Source organism: Agelaius phoeniceus, chromosome 2, assembly GCF_051311805.1.
Source record: "Agelaius phoeniceus isolate bAgePho1 chromosome 2, bAgePho1.hap1, whole genome shotgun sequence".
Classification (NCBI taxonomy): Eukaryota; Metazoa; Chordata; class Aves; order Passeriformes; family Icteridae; genus Agelaius; species Agelaius phoeniceus.
Window position 1 is genome coordinate 5,139,458 of NC_135266.1, and position 19,876 is coordinate 5,159,333.

Consider the following 19,876-nt stretch of genomic DNA (forward strand, 5'->3'; position numbering starts at 1 on the left):
GCTGGAGGTTTGTCATGTTCCAACGCTCTGGAATGTTCTGCTCCCTCCAGGTGAAGGAAATCCTGACAGCCCTTGGTTTGCTGACTTGTGCCAACACGAGGACTGGGAGCCTCTCTGGGGGCCAGAGGAAACGCCTGGCCATTGCTCTGGAGCTGGTGAACAACCCCCCTGTCATGTTCTTTGATGAACCCACCAGGTACTTCAAGGCCAAAAATGAAACATGGACAAAAATGCTTTTGCGTAGTAGAACACAGCTACAGAAAAGCCATTCCCCTCTAAATCCTTGGAAAAAGCTCATTTTGTGTTGTCTGCAAGCGCTGAATTAGGCCAAGAAATAATTTGATTTGGGTTCTTGGTGCCTTGGGTCACTGCTGGAACTGCTGGGCTGTGGGGCTGTAAGTAAAATTTAAAGCAGACACAAACTGCTGGGTTGTAGGTTTGTAAATGATATTTAAAGCAGACACAAGCTGCTGGACTGTGGGGCTGTAAGTAATATTTAAAGCATTCACAACCTGGAAGGAAAGGAAGGAAAAGAGAGGAAAATATTGTGGCATGGATTTTATTTTTCAAGCAAAGACTGCTTGAATGTAAACATTTTAAAATGTGACTTTTGGTAATGAATGTGATCAGTCTGGGAGGAGGCTGGCAAAGCTATGAATATGTATCTGTTCATTAAAGCTGGGAGCATTTAAATCTGCAGCCCTAAAATGTAGAAGTCCCTTAAGGCAGCTTTGACAATACTCTTTTTCATTCTCAGGCATGCTTCCAACTTAATTAAAAGCCTGATGGAGAAGTTACAAGCATAAGGTTGGCATATGATAAAATGAAACTGCTACAGAGAAGATTTGTCAAAGGATAATAATGGGATACCTCGTAGCAAATGCATGTGCTGGTTTTGAGCGGTGCCTGTGGATAATAAACTTGTTTGGGTTTTTTTTCCAGTGGCTTGGACAGTGCATCATGTTTTCAGGTGGTCTCTCTGATGAAGGCTTTGGCCCAGGGTGGCAGATCCATCATCTGCACGATTCACCAGCCCAGTGCAAAACTGTTTGAGCTCTTTGACCAGGTATTGCTCTCAGACTTTCTCTGCATGTGTAGGCCAGGGTGCTTATGCTTTCAAGGCATAACCACCTTTTAATCAAAAAACCATCAAAAAACCATCAAAAACCATCAAAAACCCAAAAACCATCAAAAAGGCATAACCACCTCTTTAATCAAAAGAACATGAATAATTCTGGTTGATGGCGGCTACAAATCATATAAAGAAATTAAATAAATAACAGCAAAATAGACTTTTTTATTATTTTTTTTCCTTCTTCTCTGCCTGTTTCCTTTATTTATGCGTAATGTTTGTGAAGAATCTTGCTGTTATCAAGACCATTGCACTGGTGATTATGATGGCCTCACCCTTGCACAGGGCTGTCACTGAAAGTAAATCAGAGCAATATAAAAGCAGGAGAGCTGCAGTGTCAATGTCTGCAATAGATCTGTGTATCCTAGATACACAGGTGTAGATTGAGAAGAGTTAATTCACATGAAATAATAATAATAATCAAATTTAGTATTGAAAATTAATTGAAATGAAGTCAGTCAGAGAACTTTTCTCCAAGCCAACAATGGCATGTGGACCACGTGTGTTTAGGTTAGATAAAAAATGTATTTTAGTCTTGTCAGAGGGTTTAGATTAGCCCTGTGAGAGCTGAGAGAAAACCTCCACCACCACAGGTGAACAAACTCTTGCAGATTGCCAGTCTGGCAGGGAGGTTTATTTAAAGTCAAAATCGTGGCTAAAAGTGAGAGTGATGGAGCTGTTTGCTGTTGCTGTGCTGTCCCAGCTCTCCTTCCATCCCTGCCCAAAATATCCATAATGTGTGGAAATTAGATGGCTTGGCTCTCCAGCTCCTTGCCTATTTTCAGCATGTGCCAAAGGCTGGAATGAGTGTGTTTCTGTGTTAATGTGTTTGAAGTCCTGCAGGCAATGTGTGCAGAATTCCAGCTCCAGGCATTACATTTTCCATTAGTTGAGATTCCATGCAAAGTTAATTTCGAGTGGTGACAGATCTTCCCAAGGTGTTCTTCCCACAGGGACAAGGAGATGTTATCAGGCAACAGGTTCAAATATTTTGATGCTATCTCACTTTTTTCTTATTTATTTTCCTTTCCTTTCCTTTCCTTTCCTTTCCTTTCCTTTCCTTTCCTTTCCTTTCCTTTCCTTTCCTTTCCTTTCCTTTCCTTTCCTTTCCTTTCCTTTCCTTTCCTTTCCTTTCCTTTCCTTTCCTTTCCTTTCCTTTCCTTTCCTTTCCTTTCCTTTCCTTTCCTTTCCTTTCCTTTCCTTTCCTTTCCTTTCCTTTCCTTTCCTTTCCTTTCCTTTCCTTCCCTTCCCTTCCCTTCCCTTCCCTTCCCTTCTTTTTCTTTTTCTTTTTCTTTTTCTTTTTCTTTTTCTTTTTCTTTTTCTTTTTCTTTTTCTTTTTCTTTTTCTTTTTCTTTTTCTTTTTCTTTTTCTTTTTCTTTTTCTTTTCACTGTTGAGACTATGGACCAGTCTACCCGGATGATCTCAACCTCCCTTAAAGAAGATTTTTCAATTAAAAGTGGTGTCAAAACTTAAAGAACTTGGTTATTCTTGGTTGAGACTATTCCACATTTTTTCTTATTTCTTTTTTTTTTTTTTTCTACTTCCTTTTTTTTTTTTTCCTTCTTGTTTTCCAGCTCTATGTTCTAAGTCAAGGTCAGTGCATTTACCGTGGGAAGGTAACAAACCTTGTCCCTTACTTGAGAGATTTGGGGCTGAATTGTCCAACCTACCACAACCCAGCAGATTTTGGTAAGGACAGCTTGAATAGTTTATTTCATTTATTTTGTATTTTATCATTTTATAATTTTATCACCTTCAGGGTAAAGGGAACCATGGTGTGATTTATACTTCTGTACGTATATTCTTATGTGCTTTATCCATATATGAACCAAAGTAAAAGTAATCAGATTTTTTTTTTTCCAAAGTCATTTGAATGCCACCTAGTGGTGCAATTTAGCGAATAGTGCTCTCTGTTAGAAGTGCAGGAAATGAAAGATAAAGTGTATTCTTTAGTGTTTCATAGTAACTAATATTAGTAACTTTTTAAAGTGGCTTCAGTTTTCTGTTTGTTTTCTTTTTATCTTGAGCAGTAATACAGCTTAGAGCATTGAGGGTTTTTTCAGTGTGCTTCTTAATTTTAAAAATAATGGAAAGTGCCACAAAAATAGACTTTTGTCTATTTTCTGTATAAAAATGAACTGGTTCATTTAACTTCCAGGATGAAGAGATCTCTCTGAAGATTTATGGAAAGATAAATTAAAAAATTTAAATGTTGTTTGCGTGTGGACATGAATTTGCACGTGGCATTTTAAAGCCTGTACCAAAAAAAAATTTAAAAAAATTTAAAAAATTTAAAAAATTTAAAAAAAAATTAAAAAGTTAAAAATCTGGTTTTGTCAGTGCATCAAGGGGATTTAACAACAAATCTGGTCAGCAGTAACTTCAGCCTTTGCAAAGCAGTAATTTCTAACTTCAACCCTTGTAAAGCAGTAACTTCAGCCTTTGCAAAGCAGTGATTTGTAATTTCACCCTTTGCAAGGCAGTAACTTCGAGCTGTGTTTTTCAGTGATGGAAGTGGCCTCGGGTGAGTACGGGGACCAGAGCAGCCGCCTGGTCAGGGCGGTCAGGGAGAGGATTTGTGACTCCGACTACAAGAGGGACGCGCCTGGCGAGCACGAGCTGAACCCCTTCCTGTGGCACCGGCCCTCTGAGGAGGTACTCTGTGCATCTCTGCAGGGAAGGGCAGGGGGATTTAACCCTCCCTCGGTGGAGGAGGCCCTGGGCACACTCAGCTGATGTGAGTGGGCTTTGGGCTTCCGTTTGTGAATGAAAAGCGAAGCTGCAGGGGAAGGGGTTTGTTCTGTGTGTGTTCCTGCAGGACTCCTCCTCCACGGAAGGCTGCCACAGCTTCTCTGCCAGCTGCCTCACCCAGTTCTGCATCCTCTTCAAAAGGACCTTCCTCACCATCATGAGGGACTCGGTAAGAATAAGTTGTAATAACTTCTGTGGCCAAAAGGTCTGTCCAGCTGGGTGGGAGGCTCCTCAAAGGCCCTGTCCAGCAGCCCACCCATGAATTATCACAGAATTGCAAAGGGAAGAGGCTGATCTCTCTGTCTTGCTGTTAACTCTGCCATCTTCATTGTCAATGACAGCTTTCTACTCAGAAGCACCTGGCCTAAAAACCCAAAGTTCAAATCCCCTCTGTGCTGGCAGGTCCCTTACACAGTTATTAATCCTACTGAAAAGTGAGTGGGAAGTTGTAGTGCTGTGTCACAAAATTAGGTTTTCCAGAAAATTCAGGATGGAGGAGATAATAACTTCAGTGTGATGTAATGTTACCACTTAAAATCTTCATTTTTGTAAATGAAAGTTGGTAGATAAAAACTTTGCTTCTTTGCCATAATTTGTTCTCCCTTCCTCCTTTTTATAAGTGCATTTGTCAATGAGGATTAATTAAGTTAATGGATTAAAATCAGGAGAAACTGCAACTGATTTGCTGATGCATAGATTGAAGGACAATGTTGTTTTTAATAATTTTTTTTCCTGCTCAACTCTAAAGGCTTGCAGTTGTTCCCAATGTTATTATTTCTCTTGTTCTTCCCAGCCTCTTGTGGGAATACTGTGTTGCAGAGAAGGCACAGAAAGCTAATTTATTCCTGATGAACTTACTTGGGTCTACACAAGCCTGAAATGCCTTTTCTGCTTCTCTTCTTCTCTGGGGAAATTTAGCTTTTAGTCAGAAAGTCTCTTTCCCCTGAAGAATAAGAGCCAGTGGCTCCATGATATTGTCAGACAGGGAGATTTCAGCTTGCAGCATTTGCAGTTCCTGCCTCTGTTACCTGGAAGAAATTTTCGTGGGAAGCTCATAGTTTTTGTAGGAAATGAACATTTCTCATGACAGGGCATTGGAACTTGGTGATCTTTAACTTTCCAACCCAAACCACTCCATGGTTTCTATATAAGATTTTCTGGGCATAAGTGCTCCTTTTCCTGCAATCTATCCAATTTCAGCCCCACTGTCACTGTTTTTGAGCCCAGGCTCCCTGATAAATGCCACTCTTTGCTTCCCACAGGTCCTGACACACCTGAGGATCACCTCACACATTGGCATTGGGCTGCTCATCGGATTGCTCTACTTGGGCATCGGAAATGAGGCCAAGAAAGTCCTCAGCAACTCGGGGTTCCTCTTTTTCTCCATGCTGTTCCTCATGTTTGCTGCTCTCATGCCCACTGTCCTCACCTGTGAGTGCTGGGTGCTGTGTCACAGCACAGGGAGGGGGTGCTGGAATGCTGGAATGTGTCTGGGTTGCTGTAAGACAGCAGCTGACTTGGGATTCTGCCTCTAAGACAGGTGTGGGGATAAACCTTGCACCCCCAGGAGCAGTGCTGTGCAAGCAGGAACAGGCTGGGCCAGTGGCTCTGCTCCCTGCCCAGTTTTCCCAGTGTTTTCCAGCACAGACAGTTCAGTGTTACAGTCCTGGGCTGGAATTTCTCCTTATCCCAGTGCATCTCAGCCATGCCCTGAGCTTGTGGTTGGACTTAGGGAGGATTAAGTAATTTATCTGGGGCTTCCAAGTTATGATTCCTGCATAAAATCAGCTCATTCATGTGGTGTCAGAAGCAAACCCCTGCAGAATGGACTGTTTCATAGCTGCTCTGTTACTCTGGATTCCCTGTTGGACCACAAAGAATAACCAAGTTCTTTAAGTTTTGACACCACTTTTAATTGAAAAGTCCTCTTTAAGGGAAGTTCAGATCATCTGAGTAGACTGGTCCATAGTCCCAACAGTGAGCAACTCTAGGGGCTGACCTTTTATATCTCATTACAAATCACTGAAACTTTTGCTGCTCTGTCAAAAACCTGAGGGTTCTAGTCCCACCCTGGGACTGCAGCAGTGCATGATTAGACAGGGATAAATCTTGGTTTTATGTGTTTAACAACAACATTTGAGTTGTTTCTATGTGAAGCAGCATTGCACCTGCCAATCTGACAGAATAATCTGTGTTCTCTGCAGTTCCCCTTGAGATGGGAGTATTTCTCAGAGAGCATCTGAACTACTGGTACAGCCTGAAAGCCTATTACCTGGCCAAGACCATGGCTGATGTTCCATTCCAGGTACATGCTCTACTCTTCAATAAAACAGAACCATTTCAGTTCATGAATGACAAGCCCTCTTGCCAAGATTAGTACTGGTATTTTATCCATTGGAATAGTGGGGAAAATGTCCAGATGTGTCCGGTGAAGCTTCAGGGATGAATCAGAATTCCCAGAATCCCTGGGTTGGAAGAGACCTTCAAGGCCATCGAGTCCAGCCCAGCCCCAACCCCTCAACTGAACCCTGGCACCCAGTGCCACATCCAGGCTTTGTTAAACACACCCAGGCATGGGGACTCCACCACCTCCCCGGGCAGCCATTCCAGAACTTTCTCACCCTTGCTGGAAAAACCTTTTCCCTGCTCTCCAGCCTGGATTTCCCTTGGTGCAGCTGGAGGCTGTGTGCTCTGGTTGTGTCAGTGCTGCTGGAGAAAGAGCCCAGGGCCAGCTGAGCACAGGCCCCTTTCAGGAGCTGTGCAGAGTGAGGAGGGCAGCCCTGAGTCACTCCAAGCCTCATTCAAGGCAGTGTGGTGGTGTTCACAGGGGACTCGGGAGAAGGGAAGAGATGAGAATCTTGACTCCACGTTTCAGAAGACTGATTTATTATTTTATGATATATATTATATTAAAAGAAAATGATATACTAAAGCTATACTAAAGAATAGAAGAAAGGATTTCGTCAGAAGGCCATAAAGGAATAGAAAGGAATGGAATGATAATAAAATCTTGTGACTGACCAGAGAGTCCGAGCCAGCTGACTGTGATTGGCCATTAATTAAAAGCAACCACATGAGACCAATCACAGATGCACCTGTTGCATTCCACAGCAGCAGATAACCATTGTTTTTCTTTTCCTCTGAGGCTTCTCAGCTTCTCAGGAGAAAAAATCCTAGCAAAAGGATTTTTCATAAAATACATCCGTGACATAGGAGGGTGAAGGGTTGGGAGTGGAATCCTTTTTTAAATGCCCAAGCAGAAAGACAGGTATCCTCCATCTGTCATGTCATGGAAAGGCTGAGAGCTGTGGATTAATGGGAACCCCCCTGTGACCATGTTCACAGGGATCTGAGGATGAGGGAAGAGACAAGGATCTGACTCCATGTTTCAGAAGGCTGATTTATTATTTTATGATATATATTATATTAAAACTATACTAAAAGAAGAAAGGATTTCATCAGAAGGCTAGCTAAGAATAGAATAAGAAGGAATGATAACAAAAGCTTGTGTCTGGGACAGAGAGTCTGAGCCAGCTGGACTGTGATTGGCCATTAATTAGAAACAACCACATGAGACCAATCCCAGATGCACCTGTTGCATTCCACAGCAGCAGATAACCATTGGTTACATTTTGTTCCTGAGGCCTCTCAGTTTCTCAGGAGGAAAATTCTTAAGGAAAGGATTTTCCATAAAAGATGTGTCTGTGACACTCGCCCACGTTTTTGTGTCAGTGAGTGTCTGGCTGTCAGGGGCTCACTGCCAGTGCTTGTCCTTGCAGATCATGTTCCCTGTGGCCTACTGCAGCATTGTGTACTGGATGACCTCCCAGCCCTCGGACGCGCTGCGCTTCGTGCTCTTCGCTGCCCTGGGCACCATGACATCCCTGGTGGCTCAGTCACTGGGCCTGCTCATAGGGGCGGCCTCCACATCCCTGCAGGTACTTGTCCTGCTTTGAACAGGCAGGTGTCTGCTGAAGAAGGCGGGAGCCTCCCTTGAAATGGAAGATATAAACCTTATCTCTCCAAATTATTATGATTTTGAAATTAAGGGGCTCTCGGGCAAAGATATGGGAGTAGGAATAACAGTTCTTTATTAGGGAAAAAATAAAAATACAAATGCAATAATACAAAGACAAAACAAAAAAACCCCAAAACCAAAACCCTGACAGAGTCAGAACAGGAGCTGACACCCTGTGGGTCAGGGTGGCGGCAGTGGTGCCATTCCATGGTGGCTGCAGCTCTCCTGCCTCCCTTGAAATGGAGAATCCAAACTCCCTCCCTCCAAATTACTAAAATTTTGAAATTAAGGGGCTCTCAGGCAAACATATGGGAGTAGGAATAACAGTTCTTTACTAGGAAAACTAGAAATACAAACGCAATAGTACAAACAAAAAAACCCGACAGAGTCAGAACAGGACCTGACCCCATGTGGGTCAGGGTGGTGGCACCATTCAGTCGTAGCTGCAGCCTTCCTGCCTCCCTTGAAATGGAGAATGCAAACCCCCTCTGAATTATTATAATTTTGAAATTAAGGGGCTCTTGGGGAAAGATATGGAAATAAGAATAACAGTTCTTTATTAGGGTAAAAATACAAATGCAATAGTACAAACAAAAAAAACTTCACTGCCAGAGTCAGACCATGCCCTGTTCCCCTGTGTGTCAGGGGGTGGCACAGCCCCATCCCATGGGGGCTCAGCCCTCCTGCAGTGCCAGCTGTGGTTCTGCTGGAGCAGGGATCCTGCACAAGGGGGGAGTTTTCCTCTGCAGCTCCAGGGCTGCTGCAGATGGGCCTGGGCTCCCTCTGGCCATGCAGGGCAGCAGAAGCTGCTCCTCTGGCAATGCACTGGGCAAAGGCTGCTGGGCTGTGCCAGCACCTCAGATTGGATCCAGGGAGGAATGCTTGGCTCCTGCCCTGGGCAATGCAGCATCTCCCCATGGGATGATGGGATTGGATCAGCCCTGCAGGGACACTCAGTGGCCATGGACAGCAGAGATCTCCTGCAGGGAGGATTGGCTGTGGGAGAGAGAAAGAAAAAACTGCCCCATGGACAGCAGAGAGCTGCCCCAGCTCTGACAGATGGAATAGAAGACACACAGCCCCGGCTACATTTTCCAACTTAAAACAGTACTGATGGTGTTTCGTGGTCTCACAGGAGCTCTGCTGTGCCCTAACTCTGCTCCCTGTCACGGCTGCTGTGTCCCCAGGACGTTTGTTGAGAGGTGACAGGCAGAGAGTTTCTTGCTGTAGCAGAGTTCTTGCTGCTCCCCCCTCACCCCTGAGCACAGACATGCCCTGATGGGAGGCTCTGAAGTTCCTGCCCCACCTGAAGGGGCTGTGCCTGCCCCTGCTTGGGTGGATTCTCACCTGCTGTCCATCCCAGACTGAGCAGGTCCTGGGAACTGCAGGACTGATGTGTTTCTGCAGCCCCACAAACTGGAAATTTTCCACAGTAGCTCAGAAGGTTCTTCCATGCACATCCAGAAAAGCTGTGGAAAGAAAGGTAGGAAAAGGCTACAGGTAGGAATTTGCCCAAAATCCAAATTTCTGGAAAGGAAGGGAGAGTGGCATCTGTTGGCATGGCTGGAAGCTGGCCATGTAACTCCTGGCAGGAGATGTGCTGAGGTGACCATTCCACAGCAGAACAGATGATTCTGACCTCAATATGCATTGATGCTGTCAAGCTTTCAGCAGTAGAACACTTGATTCCCTCTCTGTGCCACCCTGTGGGGACCAGCATAGCCTTACTGCATGATCCCTGGGCTTCTGCTCTTCCCCTCACAAGAAAAAAAAAAAAAAAATCAGTTTTCTACTATTTCAAACTGTGATAATTTGGGGCAGTAGAATTTTTCCTAGGAGTAATAGGAGAGCAAGTTAATTTTTGCTTTTTCTCTGTCTTTCTGACAAGAAATACTCTGTTCCTTCTCTGCACAGGTGGCAACTTTTGTGGGCCCAGTCACTGCCATCCCAGTCCTCCTGTTCTCTGGGTTTTTTGTCAGCTTTGATACCATCCCAACATACCTCCAGTGGATGTCCTACATTTCCTATGTCAGGTACTGCTGGGGAGGCCTTCACCCTCCCATCTGGACATGCTGCTTGTTTGCCTTTGCTTGCTTGGTTATTTTGGGTGCCAAAAGGACTGTTCTCAGCATGTTCTCTTAGAGTATAAACATACTCATACATGTGATGTAAACCACATTATCTCTCTGCATTTTAAGTTGTTGATGTTGTGAAATAAATAGGAACAGGTTGCTGGCCACAATTCCATGTCAGTCCCTTTGAATTCAGTGGGATTGCACAGCATGAAAATCTTCCTGGATTTTGCAGTAGTGGATGTATGAAATAATGGGGCATCACCAACTGAGAAATTGATGCCAGCACCTCATTTTAGAAGAAAATGTATAATTCACTGCTGTATCCTAGATAGGTTTGTTGGAGAAAGGCCTGGCTTTAAGTTTTGCAGTAGCACTGCCACAAGAGGCACAGGATTTGTGTCACCTCTAATTTAAACTGCTGCTTTAAGATCCATAGGCACCTTATAGTGCCTGTGCCTGTGTCTGACTCAGCTGTCTTAGGATGGGGCAATTCCCACCAGGAAACCTCTGGAGGGATAGTTTAGACTAGAGACTGAAATGTTTTTAGCTGCAATTAGGAGAGGGGAATTTTCCCACTCCCCATTTCCCCACTCTGCCCAAGCTGCACTGTTACTGAGAAATTCCAGGAAAAAAAAAATCCTCTTTGTTGCCAAGTGAGGTCCTACACAGATTCCTATCAAAGATAACGAGACTGCACCCCCTGAATTACCACTTAGAATTCAAGGTAAGGCATTAAATCATTGCCTGGCTCATGTGGGCTCTCCTGAAGCCAGAGGGAGCTTTCATAGGCATGAGATCCATGATGGTTTATCTCCTTGCAAAAGCAAATGCTGGGAACATTATCAGTGAAACTGTAAATGTACAGAGGGAAGGAGAAGGGACATTCTAGATTGATGCTGGTTTTAACATTTTTCTGACTCCAAGCCATAATTGTATCCCTGTTGCTTGTTAAAAGATTTAAAAAGGCAAAATAATGATGTCACTTTTAAATGGGGAATTTCTGAATATGAGCTGAAATCATGCTGCTTTCTGAATTAACATTTTTCTTTTGGAGAAATTGCTCTGTGCACCAACTGGAAGCATCAAAAGCAAAACTCCTGCCCTTGTTCCCTCTTACATAAAATGCCTGTGACACGCGATGTGCCTGATTGCAGCAGGGATAGAACTTGCCCCAAGACAGATGTGTCAGGGCAATATTGAACCCCTCAGCGTTTCAGCTGAGCTCTCACAGGGATTGTGTTGCACTTCTAACCAGATCATCACCAGGATTTTCCTTGTAATCCCTCCTTCCTCTCTCCAGGTATGGCTTCGAAGGCGTCATCCTCTCCATCTACGGACTGGATCGAGAAGATCTGCACTGTGACAAAGATGACACCTGCCACTTCCAAAAATCAGAGGCCATCCTGAAAGAACTGGATGTAGAAAATGCCAAACTTTACCTGGACTTCATCGTTCTTGGGATTTTCTTCTTCTCTCTGCGCCTGATTGCCTATTTTGTCCTCAGATACAAAATCCGAGCGGAGAGGTAAAGGAGAAGCAGCTGAACCGAGGCAGTAGGAGAACTTTAGACATCAAATAGAGGGCACTTGACATTGTCTCACTGTGGCAGGCTGGTCCCCAGGCTGGGGACAGCCAGATGCTGTCCTGACCGAGCCCATGGAGAGCCACAATGGGATAGTGGACATCCAGTGTTAAGCCAATCAGTCCAGTTGGGTTGGGTCATGTTCTCATTACACTTTCTAGCTTTAACTAGGAAGAAGAACTAGAAGGGAATTTTACACCACAGGGTATCAATACAGAGGCAATGTAACTGTCACAAGAAACCTGGCTGCAGGAGCTTTCCTTATGAAAACCAATTTTGGGATAAGGTCACCAGGATCCTGGTGGCCAGAATAGTGTAATGTCATCTCTAGTTGACAAGGTAGTGCGATGCAAAATGAGGAATGCAAAGAAAATAGGATTATCTCATCTTTTTAAATTTCATCTTTGCAGTTTTCTATGTATTATTTTGCAATTCTTTTCCACAGAATTACCCCCTTCTGGCTAAAAGTCTGTAAATGTATTAATAAGGTAAATATATCTTTTTAATATGGATACTTTTTTAAAAGAAACCTAAAGTGATTCAAGTAATTATTTTTGTTTCTGTCTGAATTTAGAATTCTGGTGCTTTACTTGTCGAGCTGGTCTCATATCTGAAAACTGTAATGATAGGAGGAAAAGGCAGATTCTGAATCTGCACTAAACCTGTGGTCCCATTTGGAAGCAGCACTGGATAGCACATGCAGTTAGACATGGTCAAGCTGTCACTGAATGGTTGAAAAAAATATTCTTTTGCAGTGTCTTTAAATCCTTAGTATTTGTGATATTTTGGGATACTAGCTCTGTTCATTATCTGTTTGATCTACCTCCTGCCACTGAAAAAAATCAAAGCACTCCAAGGCTTATTTTTAATTAAATTGTGCAAGCAGGATCTGTCCCTAAAGCGATTGTTAAAGGAGTGCAAGAGCTGTCCACAGATTAAAGTTTGGGCTGCTGTGTTAAAACACCTGTGACTGCCTCATCCAGAGGTGTTCATTGTATCTGCAGCACCCTCTGTGTGGGACCCTCCCAAAAACACACAAATCACCTTGAAATGCTGCAGCTCTCATTGTGCCCGGCAGTTTTGTTCTCATCCCTAAGTCTACATGCACAACATGAGAATCAATTGATCTGAACACCAATGAAACTGTTATTTTGGGTATCTCACCTCTGTAAATTTGGCAGGGGGGATTCTGGTTCCAAGCTGATGTGAATTTTCTCACTGATTTTCATGGGTTTGGATTTTCCACCCAAAATGAACCCACCATCCTCATGTTGGACACCTTGGTGAGCTTTGGTGCAAATTGCAGGGCTTTCTGCCATGACTGTGAATTTATCTGGGTGTCCCAGACCCCTGAGTGAGGCCTGAATGTTCTGTAAATGCTTTATTCCCATCAGGATGCTGAACTTTTGCAGGTTGGAGGCAGCTCAATGTCAGCAAACCCTTGAGGAGCCCAGCAGCTCATGGCAGCAGGGTCGATAAGAGGGACCTGGGGCATCTTCTGGCTCCCAGCAGTCAAAAATTCACAAACTTTTCCAAGACTCCGTGGCTGTGTCTATCCTAGTGGAATAAATAGTGCCAGGCCCAGCTCTATCAGCCCTCAGACAGCTGGGGTTAACAGGAATGACCCCTGCACTGACTTTTACACAGCCCAAACACTGGCTGCAAAAGCTCTGGCTCTGCTGGGCTGCAGCTTTCCCATTTAGCAGGGAAGAAAATTGTTTCCCAGTTTTCCTGGCCCGTGCCCAGGCTCTGTTTGATTTACCAATACAGACACAGACTGCATGTATCTGTTAAACTCAGGACATCTGAACTAAGCCTGGGGTCTGGAAGGCTTTAAATCAAGTCACATGTTTTAGGAAGGCTAGCTGAACTTTCCCTGAACATAAGGTTTACCTGTGAAAGCAAAACCAATCTTTACTGTAGAAGAAAAACCCAAATTCCTTGCATGGCCTCTTTACATAATTTTTGTTGCTGTTCTTTCTCAAAAAGGTTTTGTACAGCTCTGCAGCTTTTCCAGGCATAATCACGAGCAGGTACAAACCTATATGGCTGTCAGATTTGAGAAATAAAGAATTTGAGCTATTCCAAACAATACTCATAGCTGTGAGCAGTTCTTAAACAAGGCACAGGCTGCAATCCCTTTAGCACAACGTGCCTTGGTTATTTCAAGACTCACAACACATTTGAGACTATAACAGGCAGTTCAAACACTTCTTGCAAGCAGACAAAGACATTTGCCAAATTCCTCTTGGGTTGCAGACTTCTGGTCCAGGCTGAGCTCAAAGAGTGTGACATCCCTGGCACTGAGTACTTTCAGGGTTGATGTTTTTTGTGTTTACCAGCTCCATTTACCAAATACACCCTGGCAATCCCTGCAGTGCTTCAGCTGAGGTGACTTTGCTCCATTCCCACACTGGCATCTTGCAGGATGCTTTTCTCTCCCATCTAGACCACTTTAGCTGTATGAATTCCTTGGATGCTGTCTTGTTATCTGTGCCTGTTCCTCTGGTTTTAGGCTGTCTCATTTTATGTTTTTTAGCCTCCAGCATGTGCTCCTTTACTGTAACTTTGTGTGTTGTGTTATGGCAGCCAAAAATCTGGTCCTCCACGGGTGTTCCTGAGAAAATTCCTGCTCTGGGAATATTTTTGTCACTCTTTTTTTGGTTAGATATGCTTTTTCCAGCCTTATGCTGGCAGCATTTAGATGGAAGTTACTATTCTTAGGAATGCTTTCAGGCTGTAGTATCCCAGTAAAGAAGTAATTCTCTGGAGACTCAGTGATACACATAGATGAGATAATAATTTTTTCTCTCCCTAGCTCACAAATTAACTGATGATCTCTCTTTTGTCACTGCTTTGGGACAGAAGCATTTAAAATCCATCCCAATTATATCTTCATCTACTGCAGAGATTTTTAATGTAGTCTCAGGTTGGCTTTTTTTCTCTTTATGTGGAGATAAATTCTAACAGGCTGGTAAAAAACACATCCCCAGGTTAATGGGCTGAGCAGGTGCTGTTGTGTTGAGCAGCACTTTGTGAAGCTCTGGAGGCTTCACTTGGAAGAATAACAAGGCCAGCAAGATTCTGAAGGCTTCAAATGTTTAATTTTCAAGTCCTCAGTTTTATAGCCATATATAAAGAGCCATAAACTCTCTGAAATCAATGCCACTTTTACCAGTGGCACAGCCACTAAAAGTTGTCACAGCCTGGCTAAAAGTTGTGTAAGAGGCTGAAGGTTTCACTTGAAAACTGAATGTATGATTTTTGTTGGGACTGCAGGAAGACTTTAATGTCCTCTTGGCCTCCTTGTTCTATTTTGACTTGTTTTGAGATGTTCCTTTGGTTACTGTGTGCATTAATTAAGGCTTTAGCTCCTTCACAATTTTTTTGTTGTTTTTCTTCATGGAAACTTGCATATAATGTGAAAAACCCTGAAGGTTTTTAAGAATAACTTGGAGCATTATTATTTACAATTAAATAAAAGATTTGAAAAGCAGATTCTACTCTTAAGAAATTGAGAAGGTTCCATTGTTGCAGGTCAGAATCAGAGGCCATCCTGAAAGAACTGGATGTAGAAAATGCCAAACTTTATCTGGTCAAAGGGAGTGGAAGGGCACTGGTGCTGAAATCCTCTTCAGCTCTCAGAATTTGGAGCACAAAGCACCTATTTTAATTAAAAGAGAGGAATATGTGCACATGTAGCAGGGAGAGCTGGTTATGTAAGTGGGAGATAATGAGCTTAAGTCCAAGAACTGGATGTCTCAGGTGATTGACAGTTCTGTCCACACTTCTGTGTCAAACTCAGTGTTCTCAGCAGAAAGGAATGTTTTATTAAGCACTTGTTTCTGTGGGGAAGTGTGGTACATCCTGACCTGTGCCACCCCAGTGCTCCTCATAGAGGTGACCTATTTGCACAGTGCTGGGTGGATTTTGGGGTTCTAAGCATTGGGGAAGGCCAGCACAGCAGATATCCTGGTGGGAATCTCTTCCAGACCACCCAGCCAGGACGGAGAGGAAGGTGAAATGTTCCATGGGAAGTCTTGAGACCAATGCCCCTTTTCCTGTGGGAGACTTTAACTTGCCAAATGTCTGCTGGAAATACAGCACAGCAGAGAGGAAACAGCCCAGGAGGCTCCTGGGATGTGTGGGAGGTAATTCCTGACCCAGCTGGTGAGGGAGCCAGGCCCTGGTGATGCCCCACTGGCCCTGTGTGTGAGCAGAGAAGGGCTGGTGGGAGATGGGGTAGCTGGAGATGCTCTTGGGCACAGGGAGCACGAAGTGAGAGGTTTTGGTTCTTGGGGAGAGGTTTTGAAGTGAGAGGTTTTGGTTCTTGGGGAGATGGAGGGGTGGCAGCAGAACTTCTGCAGGGCAGACTGTGCTTGAGAGCTGGGCTGGCAGAGCCCCTTGGGAGGCAGCCCTGAAGGTCAAAGAGGTCCAGGGAGACACAGAGATTCTTAAGAAGGAATCCTAAAGGCACAGCAGGAGCAGGACATCCATGCCCATGGGCCAAAGGATGAGCCAGAGGGGCAGAAGGACTGGCCTGGCCAAGCAGAGAGCTTTGGCTGGAACTCAGGGAACAAAACAGGAACAAAACAGGGTGTTTGACCTTTGGAAGAAAGGGCAGGCAGCCCAGCAGGACTACAGGGACACTGTGAGGTTATTCAAGGAGAAATTAGAAGGGCCAAAGCCCAACTAGATCTTAATCTGGTTACTGCTGTGCAAAAGACAATAAAAAATATTTCTGTGAATACAGCACTAAGGAGAATCTCCATCCTTCCTTGGATTTTCTTTATTTCCTACCAGAACAGCCCCATAGGGTGCAACTGCTCAGGAGTTTCTGTGTGCACATCCATTTATAATGTATGATCATGTGAAAAGCTGTTGGGAACTTGAAGTAGGCAGAAAATGACACCGTGTCATGTTCTGTGTGACAGCCTGTGACAGGCTGATCACTGCAGTGCCACACAGCTCTGGGGAGTGCATGCATTAAGTGCTGAGTGCCACTGGAGTTAATCAGAGTTAATCAGGAGCTCTGCCATTTGTCAACAGGGGCAGTGGCATTTTCAGGGACCGACTCCTGCTGCCCTCCTCCCAAATTCCTGTTCCCATAATGCACGGAGGGGTTGGTGTGGGGTGTCCCACTGAGTGATTTCTGTCAGCCCACATAGCACTCTTCACATTACATGTCTAAAAGTTTCAGGTTTGAGCCTGCAAACATGGCAAGTTTCATTTTAATTCTGTTTAATGCTTTATTTCTCTTTCTGTACATACTTCACATGGAGTTTCTGAAGGAGTAACTGTACTGTAGAGCACAAAATTCAGCTGCAGTCTTTTTGTTGTTTTGAAATCTTAGGAAGAAGGATCATTTTATGCAGTTGTCAGCTGTAGAACCTTTCTTTAAGAGATTTAGACCATGCAGGATGTGTCTCCTATGGCACAAAACGTGGCCATGGCTCAGCCTGCATTCTCTGCACTGGTTGTGCCTTCAGGACACATCCAGATTTTGCTGGTTCTTTTTTTTTTTTTCCCCTTGGGGGCTCCCATGCAGCTCAGCCCATGCCTATCAATGGCTTGTGTCCCTTTTTTCTGGCTGTTCATGGCTGCTGTGCAGGTTGGTGTGAGGATGAGCTGCTTGGGGAGAGAGCAGGATGGGTAAAGGTGGAGGGATGACTTTGGGGCTTCTTTCAGCTACCAAAACCCCAGTGTGCTGGATCTCTGGGTGTGCTTTACTCAAAAAAAAATTCAAAAATGTCTTTTTCAGCAGATTGCAAAGCAACATGGAAGCTTCTACTTTTAAAGGTTGACGGGGTTTTCTACTTCAGTGGCATCTGTGATGTCTCATTTTCTGACCCTGTTGTAGCTTATTTTGGGGTAATCGTTATACAAACTCCTTTCTGTTGCTTCCAGAAACAATCTTTCCTGGCCTCAGTGATAATTATACTAACCTTTCCAAATGTAAATTAGTTGTTGAATAATATTTAAAAAAAAAATATGGAAAAAATTCTCTTAAATTATGGCAAAAGAAAATTAAATTTGAGACAATTACACTGATGATGTACCTTAAAAGAAGGAGATAACAAGCCCTGCAGTGGGGCCAAGCCTTCACCTGTGTCAGTAAAGATTTATCAAATACCTTTTCTGAGTCAGTTGACCTTAGTGTGAGATTCTGCCCTTGAACCTGTTACTGAATTATTTAACATTTGGTTCTTTTGTTTTTCAAAGCAAGAGTCAATGCAAGGTATGATTTTAAATCAGCGTGCTAAAGTGTGCATATTCTGAATATCTAATATGTCATTGTTGTCTCTTGTTTCTGTAATGCATTTGCATTACTATGAATCAATTTTATTCTGCTTCTCTAGAGACTATTGCTGCCTGCACGCTGTGATATATTTGCACTGTTGTAGATATATATATATACATATATTGTAATTATATTATACAAACCATGTCTTTTCCAGGTTGCTTGTTACCTTTGTAGTTTATGCTTCCTGGTACAGTGGACCTGAGTAAAAATGTGGGATGTGGGGCATTCTGATGATATATTACAGTAATAGAGAAATCTTTGTATATTTCTGTATACTTAATACCTGTAAGAAGAGATTTGTATGTGCATTATTTTCCAGACTTAGGGCTTTGTTTTCTGAGACTAGAGGACATTTATGATAATGTAACACACACACACACAGAGAAAAAAATCAAATAAAGTGTTATTATTTTCAGACAGATGCCTTTGTTCCTGTTCTCACTCTGAGGGAAGATGTGTTAGTAGTGGTACATTTTCACAGCCTGCTCCTTGATCCTGGCAGCCAGCAAGGACATGGGATTCCTGTTTCCAATTGTGGTGCTTTCAGGTAACCCCCAATACAAGTGGGTTACAGAAATATCCAGTACTCATCCATGAATTGCTGTCACACTGGGGGTTGGAATTAGATCATATTTAAGGTCCCTTCCAACCCAAACAAGGCTTTTGACACCCCCAAATCAGGGGGTGCTTCTCTGAGAAACCCTACACAACTGAAGGGCTTCCTGAACCAGTGGAATTAATTACCTTTGTATTTTCATCCAATTTTGATGAATTTTTCTTCCACAGACTTACCTGTTCATCTTGTCCTTGCCACCTGCAAGAGGAAGATGTTCCCTGTGCTGCTTCATTACAAGAAGCAGAAAAGGACCATTCCCTGTTTGCCTTCTGCTTGCCACTCTGGAATGGCTGGGTTCCTTCCTCCTTTCTTCCCAGATGAGCAAAAACTCTGTTTCATCCTTCCAGTCCCACCTGTCCATTTCCCATTTTAGCAAACACTGCTCTCCCTCATTCTGCCACAGCACCTGTGGGATGTTCTGCAGCCCTCAGGGCATTTCTGGCACCAGGAAATTCTTCAGCAGGTTTAGAAAGTCAGTATTTCCATTTCTTGTGTTTCTCCTGATGATCCACATTAGCCATGAAGTGACATTGGCCAAGAAGTGACATTGAAGAAGAAGTGACATTGAAGAAGAAGTGACATTGGCCAAGAAGTGACATTGGCCAAGAAGTGACACTGGCCAAGAAGTGACATTGGGCAAGAAGTGACACTGGCCAAGAAGTGACATTGAAGAAGAAGTGACATTGGCCATGAAGTGACATTGGCCAAGAAGTGACATTGAAGAAGAAGTAACATTGGCCATGAAGTGACACTGGCCAAGAAGTGACATTGGCCAAGAAGTGACATTGGCCAAGAAGTGACACTGGCCAAGAAGTGACATTGGCCATGAAGTGACATTGGCCAAGAAGTGACATTGGCCAAGAAGTGACATTACTGTTCCTGCTGCTGCCTCCTGCACTGGCAGGAAACCCTTGGGCAGAAATCCTGACCCTGTAGGGCAATGCCAGTGCCAGGAGGAGGGTTCAGGGTTGGTGTCCTGTGCTTTGGCAAACACCCACTTTGCCTGGCTGGTTTTCCAGGCATTTTTAAGGCAGTTTCTTGGTGTTTGGTGTTGGATTTGAGGCCAAGCCTAGACAACATCACTGTCTTTGTGCCACCCATCCGGACCACCCCAGCAACCAAATTCCCTGCCTTGCTCAGCACAGCTCAAATGAAACTGCCCTAACTTTTACAAGTACCCACTCAAAAATAACATGAGCAGTGATGCTTAAAGCATGGATTGCCCTAAGGATGCAGTAGGATTACATTTTCAAGACAGTTTTCTCATGATGACAGAGATCATACTTTATGTTATGTTTTACAGCCCTGGGATTAATACTAAATTGAAAGAATTATGTTCCCAAAAATTTGATGCTTCCCAGTGCCAATTTTTGTCCACATATCAGGAAGGGAAGAGG

General features: G+C 43.7%; 1 protein-coding gene across 3 annotated transcripts in view; it reads left to right on the forward strand.

Moving 5' to 3' along the window:
* Window positions 1–18,284, forward strand: part of ABCG1 (ATP binding cassette subfamily G member 1) — a 61,416-nt gene extending 43,132 nt beyond the window's left edge. For 2 of the 3 annotated variants that reach the window (XM_054654944.2, XM_077171166.1), the window contains exons 6-15: window positions 51–196; window positions 943–1,066; window positions 2,708–2,822; window positions 3,640–3,788; window positions 3,952–4,053; window positions 5,147–5,315; window positions 6,089–6,189; window positions 7,664–7,822; window positions 9,817–9,935; window positions 11,278–18,284. In XM_054654944.2, the coding sequence (XP_054510919.2) occupies window positions 51–196; window positions 943–1,066; window positions 2,708–2,822; window positions 3,640–3,788; window positions 3,952–4,053; window positions 5,147–5,315; window positions 6,089–6,189; window positions 7,664–7,822; window positions 9,817–9,935; window positions 11,278–11,506 (1,413 nt within the window). In that variant the 3' untranslated portion in view covers window positions 11,507–18,284. Of the gene's footprint in view, window positions 1–50; window positions 197–942; window positions 1,067–2,707; window positions 2,823–3,639; window positions 3,796–3,907; window positions 4,054–5,146; window positions 5,316–6,088; window positions 6,190–7,663; window positions 7,823–9,816; window positions 9,936–11,277 lie in introns of all 3 variants that reach the window. The other variant, XM_077171173.1, reaches the window with a different exon arrangement.
* Window positions 18,285–19,876: the final 1,592 nt, after the last annotated feature.